This window comes from Chinchilla lanigera, unplaced genomic scaffold (genome assembly GCF_000276665.1).
Source record: "Chinchilla lanigera isolate Chin_1 unplaced genomic scaffold, ChiLan1.0 scaffold00094, whole genome shotgun sequence".
Classification (NCBI taxonomy): Eukaryota; Metazoa; Chordata; class Mammalia; order Rodentia; family Chinchillidae; genus Chinchilla; species Chinchilla lanigera.
The window spans coordinates 3,451,225-3,461,825 of record NW_004955495.1 but is presented as its reverse complement, the minus strand read 5'-3'; the positions used below and the strand labels follow the sequence as shown (position 1 = coordinate 3,461,825).

The 10,601-nt window shown below is 56.9% G+C and overlaps 1 protein-coding gene across 9 annotated transcripts in view; it reads right to left on the bottom strand.

Moving 5' to 3' along the window:
- Rfx2 (regulatory factor X, 2 (influences HLA class II expression)) overlaps positions 1–10,601 on the bottom strand; it is a 70,657-nt gene that overhangs the window by 23,568 nt on the left and 36,488 nt on the right. For 8 of the 9 annotated variants that reach the window (XM_005405740.2, XM_013505326.1, XM_013505325.1 and 5 more), the window contains 4 exons: positions 9,110–9,209; positions 6,006–6,095; positions 3,666–3,745; positions 1,609–1,867 (listed from right to left, as the gene is read on the bottom strand). In XM_005405740.2, the coding sequence (XP_005405797.1) occupies positions 1,609–1,867; positions 3,666–3,745; positions 6,006–6,095; positions 9,110–9,202 (522 nt within the window). In that variant the 5' untranslated portion in view covers positions 9,203–9,209. Of the gene's footprint in view, positions 1–1,608; positions 1,868–3,665; positions 3,746–6,005; positions 6,096–9,109; positions 9,514–10,601 lie in introns of those variants that run through there. The other variant, XM_005405732.2, reaches the window with a different exon arrangement.

Genomic DNA, 10,601 nt, shown 5'->3' with positions numbered 1-10,601 from the left:
TTTAGCTCAGCGGCAAAAGCGCCTGCCTGGCAAGCGCAAGGTCGTGAGTTCGGTTCCTGGTACCGGAGAAAAACCAAAAAAAAAAAAAAAAGAACACAAGCAACCCAGTTAAAAAATAACAAAACAACCTGAACCAATTTCACTAAAGCACAACAACAAAAAAGCAAAAAGCATGTGGCTGGCTGCTGACTGCCACACACTGAGACAGTGCAAGTGACACCCACGATCACTGACACACACACCTACTAGACAAAATAAAGAATACCGACACCACCAGGTGCTGCTGACAAAGTGGAGCAACAGGAACGCTTCTGCATTGCTAGTGGGGTGGAAAACGGTACAACCAAGGCCAGGCATGTTGGTACAGGCCAGTCATTCCAGCATTTGGGAGGCTGAGGCAGGAGGATCACCTGGAGTTCCAGGCCAGCTTTGGCTACAAAGTTAGCCTGAACTATGTAGTGAGAACATGAAAGAAAGGAAAGAAAGGAAAGAAAGGAAAGAAAGAAGGAAAGAAAAGAAAGAAAAAAAGAAGCAAAGAAAGAAAGAAAGAAAAAGGAAAAAAGAAGAAAGAAAGAGAAAGAGAAAGAGAAAGAGGAAGAGAAAGAGAGGAAGAGAGACCCACTTGAGAAAAGAGGTTGCTGCTGTGCATGGACCTTGTGGCCAGCAGTTTCACGTGTGGCTGTTTGACAGATGAGAAGGAAACGCACGTCCGTACAAAAACGTCTCCCTGAGAACACAGGGCTGCTCCCTGCATCGCGGCCCCAAGCTAGAACCTCCACTGCCCCTCGGCTAGGAGATGGCTACGTAAATTGTTGTATCACTGAAAGTCACTCCATGACCCCTCAGGAAACAGCGGCAGAGTCAGCCACAACTTGATGGAATCTCGGAGACCCCACGCGGAGAGAAAGAAGCCGACCTCAGGAGGGCGCTCACTGGTTCCTCATGTCCGAGACTCCCCGAGAGATCAACCCGTGGCGACAGAGGCCGGGCCAGCAGTGGCCAGGGACCGTGGCGGTGGTGGGGAGGCCCTGGCTGTGCAGAAATACCACGAGGGCTTCTTCAGGGTGGTGTCCTGTGTGTCCTGCTTGTGGGGACAATGACAGGAATCTACACGCCTGTCCTACCTCACAGTCCTGTATACCCAAAAAGTCTATTTCACTCCGCATTAACTTTAAAAAATACTACCAAGTACAAGTGAGCGTGGAAAGCCGAGCTCTGAGAGTACAGCTGGGTTTGAAGCAGGTCAGTGACGATCTTGCAGGAGGGCGTGGAGCTAAGAATGTGGGGCCCCCCGGAGGGACACGGCCTGTGTCTGGGTCAGCCCCGTGCCCCCTGGGTGGGCGGAGTGACCGCCCCAGGAGGGAGGTGGTGGCCACGGTGACGACGGTGATGGCAGAGACACCACAGCAGTGGCGTCCACCACCGCGGAGGTGTCTGCTTGGGCGCGGGCCCCACGAGGTGCCTTCCTCTGCTCCCCGGCGGCACCGAGGGGCACACAGCCCCACACGCCTACCTGTGGTCCCCAGCCCTTCTGTGGCTGGGAGGACACCAACGCAGTGGCCAGGCGTGTCTAGCAGTGTCCCCTGCCACCCCCAGGCCTGCACTTACCGTGGCTGGCGAGGACCGGGCAGTGTGGGCCAGGGAGTGTCTTGCGCCGTCCATCCCGTGGATGAGGTAGGCGCCAGTGCTGGACACGATGGGGTTCCCTGTGACATCCATGGTGATGCCCACCATGCTGTGAGCAGGGACCGACGGCGGGGATGAGGCTGCCACTGTCACCTGGGTGCCGCCCGGGGCCTCGAAGTAAGAGGCCGCGCTGCTGGGGGCGTACATCTGAGGCTCAGGGTTGTAGGCGTAGGCCGCGCGTCTGGCAGAAAGACAGAAGTCACTCTGGAACCCGGCTCCTCCAAACGCCCTGGCTGACTTTCTAAGGGATCCACCCAACTGCGTGTGCAAGCCACAGGTCCCCAAGGCCGAGTAAGAGGGCCTGCCCACTCACGGGGCAGGAGCTCAAATCCAAGGTGAAGTTCAGAACCAGCGCCTCTGAATGGATTCATGTTCACAGGCTGATTAATGAAAAACCGATCTTTTTTTTTTTTCAGTACCAAGACTCAAACTCATGACCTCAGGCTTGCCAGGCAAGCACTTATGCCACTGAGCAATATCCTCGGCCCCGAAAACCAATCATACAAAAATTCCAAGTGGGCCAGGCATGATGGCTCACACCTGTCATCCTAGCACTCGGGAGGCTGAGGCAGGGGGAGCTGGCAAGTTTGAGCCCAGCCTGGGCTACATATTGAGTTCAAGGCCAGCCTCAACTAGATATCAAGATCCTGTCTCAAAAACCAACAAAGCAAAACAAAAAACAAACCGAAGTAGTGAATAGGTCACATGCAGGAGCTCCTTGGTGCAGACAGGCTAGTTCTGTCTTGTGGTTGTGGTTACACAAACCTACCTGTGAGGTAAAGTGCACAGAAGTAAACACACACACACACACACACACACACACACGTGCAGATACACGTAAAGTCTGGTGAAACTGTCCAATGCCATTTTCCTGCCTTTCATGTCCTGAGGTCACACCGGACACCACCACCGGAAGCTGGGCGGATGGAGGGCTCCGTGCACTACCTGAGGCTATGATTTTTTTCAAAATATAAACCAGGGCTGGGGAGGTGGCTCAGCAGGGGGCGCTTAGCTCCACTCAGCCCTGCGAAAAAGAAGGGGAAACCGCCTAGAAACTGTTAAATAATGACCCTGTCATATGAAGAATTCCCAAGAGACCCCACACAGTCTGGTACCCTTTTAACACCGGGACGTGGGGGTCACCACGCTGAGCTCCTCCTGAGGAACGCAGGCTGTGGCCCAAGGTGGTGGTGGTGGCTTTCCTTCTCGGGGAGTTCAGGTCATGGCGCGTGCTCGGGAGGCCCCAGCGGGACCCCCTACAGGCCTCATTTGGACTTCACCGGTCTTACATGCATGCACTCATGTCTGCATGTGTTTGGGGACAGTTAGTGCCGGGCTTTGGGAAATGACACTTTCCATCTGGCACAACGCAGCCCCCACCCTGAGAAAGGGCTTGGCAAGACCAAAGGAAAAGAGCGAGCAGAAGCCGGACAGGCCGCATGGGGGCATGGACAGGCTTCTGGCCCAGGCATCTCCCGGTGGGGCAGAAAATTCTAGAAGTCTTTGCAGAATGGAAAACCAAGCTTCGTCAACAGCCTAGAAAGCCAGAGTCTAACAAAGACGAGGACGAAAGGGCACCGAGGGCAGTGGCTTCTGGGTCATGAATCCTCAGGTTTAGAAGTTGGATTCTTTGTTTTTTCTGTACTAGAGATTGAACCCATGGCCTTCCCACTGGCTCCACACCCAGCCCCTTTTGTTTTTTGAGACAGGGTCTCACTACTAAGCAGCCCAGGTTGGGCTTGAATTTGTGATCGTCCTGCCTCAGCCTCCCAGAGTGCTGGGATGACAGGCATGCAGCGCCATGTCCAACTTTTTTACTTTATTATTTTTTAAGACAGACTTTCTAGACATTGAACTGATGGCTGTGGTTTCTGAAACCACCGTGGGGTGGGGATGTCCCGGTGGGGGTCGAGGGGCACAAGGGAGAGCTAGCACAGGCGTCCCTGCTGGGAGAGGGCGGAGGCCTGGACGACACGTACATGGCTCCATTCGCATAGACGGCTTCGCCCCCTTCCACATACTGCACCTGTGCGGGGTACACGTGCTGCACGGGCGGGACCTGCAAGAACATCGTGTGGGCGCTCCACGTCACAGGCGGCACTTCCTGTCGTCTCAGGTCAGCATCTCGAGCCTCAAGTGTCTCCTCTTCCCTTCTGTGGACACTGAGGACCACGTCACCCCGTCCCCTCCCACGGCCAGCTCTTTTATATGCTAGGAGACATCAGGGCAAGACGAGATTCCAGCGGCGCCGGGCGGTGACAGCCACCGGGACCCACAGAGCCTGGCTGCGTTCTCTGCTGCCCTACTGGGGGACACGAGACCAGCACCCCGGGTCTGTACACACCGGGGCAGATGAGGAGGACCCTGGCTGCCAGCTCCTGCGGCAGAGCCAGAGCCGCGACAGAACCAGCCCTGGGTGCCACATGGGTCCTGGCCCCATGGAAGGGGCCATGGCCAGGGTCCAGGTCAGCCCTGAGCCCCATGGTGGACCCCAGCAGTGGGACTTCAAACTCCTCCTGGGCAAGGGACCCTGCCAGAGGCCCAGGCCTCTGATTTGGAGGAGAGGCTGCAGGGCCCCGGGGTGACCCTCCTCCGAGCCTTCGTTTACAGCACACTTCCCCAGGGACCCCAGCATCACCACCTACACATCCCCAGGGCATGGTCACTGAAGAAGCCCTGGGGAGACCTCCCTTCCCAGGGGAGGCAGCGGTAGCCTGGGGACCGGGTAGGTGCAGGTCACCAGGGAAGCTTGAGTCACCCACAAAGAGCAGGGCTAGGCCCAGCTCCTGCCCGGGGTGGGGTGGCCACTTCCAGAGTCATACTCTGGTAAAACTTTTTGTTGTTGTTGTTGCTGGGGATTGAACCCAGGGACTTCCCACTGAGCTATACCTGCAGCCCTTTACTTATTTTTTATTTCAAGACAGAGTCTTGCTAAATCGCTCAGCTGGGCTCAAACTTTTGATCTTCCTGCCTCAGCCTCCCAGAACCTCCCAGAGTGCTAAGGTGACAGGCGTATGTCTCCCTACCTGGCTACACACTGTGCCTAGAGAGGGCCTTGATAGAGACAAGCCCCATGCCAGGGTCCCTGGCCTGGGTCCCTAGGTCCCTGCTGAGCCTGCCCAGAATGTCTGCTTGTTTCCTGAGGTCCTACGAGCCTTCCAGCACCTGTGAAACCACTGGATAACAGACAGCCGGAAACATACCACTAGGCTACACAGAGACCTCAAAGAGTCTGCAGACTGCCCCGAGGGCCAAATCTGACCGTGCTCTCTCTCTCTCTCTCTCTCTTTTTTTTTTTTTTTAATTAATTTGAGGCAGAGTCTCACTATGTGGTGCAGGCTGGCCTTGAACTCACAGCACTCCTCCTGCCTCAGCAACCTGAGTGCCGGGATTACAGGCATGTGCCACAACTAGCCCCTCGTGTGTTTTTATTTGTATTTTTAGTTTTAGGGGTTTTTTTTTTGTTTTTTTTTTTTTTTGCGGCACCGGGGATCAAACTCACAACCTTGCACTTGCCAGGCAGGTGCTTATGCCACTGAGCTAAATCCCCAGCCCCTCCTCATGTGTTTTTGTAAATAAAGTTTTATTGGTACACATCCAGGCTTACATATGGATTATGGCTGCTTCTGTGCTACAAAGACAGAGGCCAATGGCTTCATTTGAGACCCTCTGACCATGAAGCCAAAAGATGCAGGGTGAGGCTGCCCCGAGCTGGTAGCTGGCCGCTGCATGGCTGTCAGCCCACACCTACAAGCTTCGTTCTGAGATAAACTGTTCAGGAGACCATCTCTTCTGTCAATGCACCATCTGAGGGGGCAACACCTGTCTGTGTGTGCGTCTGCCTCCCCCAAGGGCCTATGTGCCTTCCTCCACGCGGACTGGGTCCTTGCCTGCTCCCCAGATGTGGCTGAATTTATGAATGAATGAAAGATCGCCACCTTTCTTCGCTCATGGAGAACTACCTGCAGTAGAAGAACTTTCTGGGTAAGTGAATGTACCAAGCAAAAAGAAACAGCAAAACTGGGCATCGTGGTGCACACCCTTCATCCCAGCACTCTGAGAGGCTGAGGCAGGAGGACTGCACGTTTCAGCCCAGCCTGGGCAACTTAGTAACATTCTGTCTCAAAATTTAAAAGATACATTAAAAAGGGCTGGGGATACAGCTCAGCGCAGAGGCCCTGGTTCAATTCCAAGGGAAGGGGAGCGAGAAGATAAGGGACAGGAGGAGGCGGAGGGAGGGGGAGGGAGTGGCTGCATCCATCAGAGATGGTCCTGGATGCCAAGTGCCAACCGTGCCCTGAGCAGAGGCACGACCTTACCTGCTGTGGCACCTGCGGAACTCTGGGGAGGGACAGTGGCTGCATCGGGGCCCCCTTGGGCACAGGGCCTGCCGCCTGGACCAGCACCCTCTGAAAGTGAAGGGGCAGACGGTCAGCCGCGCTGCGGGGACCTTCACCACAGCCTCAGCCAGCGCCGCCACCTGCTTGCCCACCCCCACACGCCTCAGCCCGAGGTTGTGGGGCTGACGGAGGAAGCAGGTGACACAGACACGCTCGCGCTCACGCTGGGCTGGGAGGGTGCAGTCACGTGCGTGCAGACACACAGCCCCCGTGCGCTCAGCGTGAGCGCACACACATGCGCGTGCGCCCGCGAGGCCTGCCGTCTGGCGAGGTGACACCGGCTGTCCCGGCACAGCAGGGCTTGCTGGGTGGGGACGGACTCCGGAGACTGCCGTCTGCACGGCCCCCGTGAGCGCTCTGTGGCACTGCACTTTTACAGGTCGCACTGGGCCTTACAGAGTGCCGATCGATCGGACACAGAACTAAAGGGCCACAGGGGGCCGCTGGGGCACAAGAGGAACGGGTGCCGTGTGCTCGTTTATCCTGAGCTGCGGCTTTCGAGGGCACCAACCAGGAAGCTGTGATTTTCCCAAGTGGACCCTGAACGTCACTGACGTGGTGTCTGTGTGTCTGCGGCGCTGTGCGTGGGAACACCAAGGGGCGGGGGTGAGCGAGGACGCACGGTCTCCAGCACGCAAGGGTGACCCACTGGAGAGAAGGCGCCCGAAGGGCTCCACCCGAGGGTGTCTGTCACAGCTGAGTCGGGCCTGGAGACGAGAACTCACGGGCACCGGCCAGCAGGAGCTCGCGGCAGCACCGAGCACAGCCCGGACACGTGACACGAGCAGAGGTGTGGTCAGCGGCAGGCTCTGTCCCCACGCTGGGTTATTATACAGCCAACAGAGGCGCGGCTGTGACACCCGCCGCCGCGGGACGGACCCCGACCTGTACTCAGCGCGAGATGCCAGACAGCGTGGGCTCCGTGGACAGGGAACGCCCAGGACGGGCGCCTCCAGAGGCAGGAAGTGGACTCGGGTGTGCGCTGGGGAGGGGGCGGGTGAGTGCTGAAATGTTCCAGAACTTGCTAGGAGTGCTGGCTGTAGAGCTCTGGCTATATTAAAAACCACTGAATCATCCACTTTAAAATGATTAATTGTACGATGTTCTGTGAACTGCACCTCAATTTTAAAAATAATTATGAATATTATTAAACTAGATATCATGGTGCATGCCTGTCACCTCCAATACTTGAAAGGCCAAGGCAGGAAGGTCACTTGAGGCCAGCCTGGGTGACACAGTAAAACCCCAACTCAAAAGGGAACAAAAATATATATAAAATTTCCCACCACTCGGGAAGCTGAGGCAGGAGGATCCTTGTGAGTTCCAGGCCAGCCTGGGCTACATACACTTACAAAATTTTACACACGCACAGCAACACAGAGCAGCGGGAGGCAGGGGTTTCGAGCTGTGTAGCCGCCTGGCCACTGATGCAGAATTTGGTGCAAAGAAGTGGGTGGAGCCCAAGGCCTCAGCCACACAGACCCCCGCCCGCGCCTGGGCCCATGGGAGACAGGGCAGGGTGGGGCAGGCAGGCAGGGTTGGCCAGGACAGAAGTGGTCGCCCTGGTGCAGCGTGGGAGGCAGGAGGGCAGGGGCAGGGACCCCGGGCAGCGCTGCAGAGAGGGGCAGCACCGGCGGCAGGGCAGATGTGGCGGTCACGGCAGCCGGCCTCTGCGAGTCCCCCGCTCCAGGGCGCAGGGCGGGCAGGGCGCAGGGGAAGGGGTGGGTGAGGGTCGGTGTGGACAGCAGCATCTGACCCCACCGTCCTGTACCCCCTGGGCCCAAGCTTTCCTGCCAGGCTGCCCCAATTCCAAGGAACGAAGCTACAGGAGCCTCATTATCCACTCTAAAGGGAACGAGCTGTCCTGTGTCTGCTTTTTGTTTTTGCTGAACTACGCTTTCTTCATCTGAATCATTTCTTCTTTCTGTGTTCCTGTGAGATCATAATCACGGGCGATCCTGGGCCACAGCGGAGCTCTGCACGCTGCCCGAGCTTCCAGCTTTTCCTCGTCTGCTCCATGGGCTCATGGGCTCCCTCTGTGTGTGTTGATTTTTTCTTTTTGTTGTTGTTTGTTTTGATTTTTCTTTCTGAGATAGGGTCTTGCTGTGCAGCTTAGGCCATCTTCCTGCCTCAGCCTCCCAAATGCTGGGACTACAAGAGTGCCCAGAGTGCCCCCTGGTGTCCAGTTTTGGGTTGTTTTTTTTTTGAGACAGGGTCTTGCTATGTAGCCCAGGCTGGCCTTAACTTTGAGGCAATCCTCCTCCCTCAGCCTCCTGAGCGCTAGGGTTACAGGTGTGGCCCACAATGCCCACATGTCCACATTTTTATGATTTATTTCAAGCCATGGGAGCCACCCAGGCACAAACACAGCCTGAATTTGAAAACGTTCTTTGCCAACTTTAAAGAATATATTCATCTTCTTTTTATTTTTCTTGCATTTTGAGGCAGGATCTCACTATGTAGTTTAGTTTGGTCTTGAACTCACTGTGTATCCCAGGCTGGCCTTGAATTCTCAGTGATCCTCCTGCCTCAGCCTCCAAGTGCTGGGATCACAGGTGTGTGTTACCACATCCAGTCAAAAATATATTCACTTTTTCATGCTAGCCTCCATTCTGAACCAAATCCTCAGACGTCTAATCTACTTTTGCCTGTGCACAAAGTCTTTCTGTGTACAAGGCTCATTAGCAAGGTACAAGAAAACCTGCACTGAAAGAAAAGAAGGGACGGCTGGACTCGGGGTGGGGCTGTTGTTTCTTACTGAGTTTTTATCATGGTTTCTTTGGAGGGCCTTTTTTTTTTTTTATTTTTTTTGTGGCCCTGGGGATGGAACCCAGGGCCTTCACACTGAGTTTCCATCCCAGCCCTCTTTATTTCTCATTTTCAGCGTCGCTATGGACACAGCGTCCCCCGGGTGCAGCTCCGCCGACAGCCAGGCGGGGCGCTGCGAGTCTGCGGAACGCAGAGCCCCCTCCGCAGAGCTTTGGCTCAGGGACACCGCGCATTCGGGCGCGCGGGGCGGTTACCTGCGGGGAGGCGGGCACCGGCTGGGCTGCAGCTGCCGCGGGTCGCAGAGCCACGGACGCGGGCGAGTCTGCTCCTCCCTCGGAACTCTGCATGCTCCTTCTAGAGAGAGGGACAGACAGGAGTGGGCGAGGGGCCGCGAGGAGCTGGGGGTCGCCTCCGTTCTCCAGGGCGCCGGGCGGACGCAGCCCCGCGTGCCCTCCCCGCACGACAGCGCCTCCGCTTTGCACGCCTGACCAGGCGCGCCGCCCCGAGGGGCCGGAACAACCCTCCATTCGCCTTCCCAGCAATCAACAGCTCCTGGAAGACGGCTGTCACTTGGGAAGCTACTGCAACGATCTACCCTGACCAGTGGTATCTGGGGCTGGACTGTTTTGGAGCAGAGTCTCGCTATGCCGCTCAGGCTGGTCTTGGACTCACTGGGGAGCCCAGGCTGGCTCCAACGCACTGCGATGCTCCTCGTGCTTTGTCTGGGGGTGCTGTGTGGCGCTCACAGGTTCCTGGGCCTCTACCCACTGGATGCCAGCCCCCCCCCACGACAACCGCGAATGTCCAAGACCTTGCCGGAGCCCTCAGGAGGCAGTCACCCCCCGGTCTGGGACCCCCGGCCTCGGTGCTACACGGATGATCTGCAGAGAGGCCAAAGAAACAGCACATTCTGCGGTCCATGGACGCCCTCAGGAATTCCGGGAGAAAGCAAAACCGCTTTCTGCTCCTGGAGTTCTGCGCCCACAGCACGCAAGTCTGTTCCCTCGCTGTCAGATGCATGCAGCTGTCGAAAAGGGAGCCCGCATTTTTATTTTTTGTTGCGGTGCTGGCTATGGAAACCGGGGCCTCCACACCGAGCTACATCCCCTGCCTGTTTATTTTGAGACAGGGTCTTGCTAAGTCACTGAGTTGCTCAGGCTGGGCTTTAACTCCTGTCTCAGCCTCCCAGAGTGCTGGGATTGCGCCACTGTACCCAGCTGTCTGTGTGTGCGTGTGCGTATGCGTGTGTGAGTGTGGTGTGTGTGAGAGAGAGAGGGAGAGAGACTGGTAACACATTAAACGGATTCTCGTAGGGACAGCGGACAGGGGTGCGCGCGCGAGCCCACGTATGCTGGTCTAATCTCGGGTTCATCACGGGGCACAGTTCTGACTCCCCTGACACAGCCCCAGGCCAGTGTGTCCGGCCTTTTGTCTGGCCGCGTAAGCCCGGCTCGTTGACCACTAGGTGGCGCCAGAGCTACACGCGCCGCCGCAGCCGCGGGTCTCTGAAGACCCGCCTCCCGCGCCCTCCTCCGCAGCTCTGACCGCTGGGAGGAGTTTGCTGGAGGTCTCGGTCTCATTTTTCTCTAAACGTTAACAGCAGTCTTTTCCACGCGGTCACCGCTTCGTCCCACACGATGCTGAGTGGGGCGACGTCAGCGGCGCTGCAGAACTGAGTTCCAAGAATCCACCCGTGACAAAGCGAGGAGCGGACTCGGCAGCGCCAGGTCCTTGTCCTACAGGCAG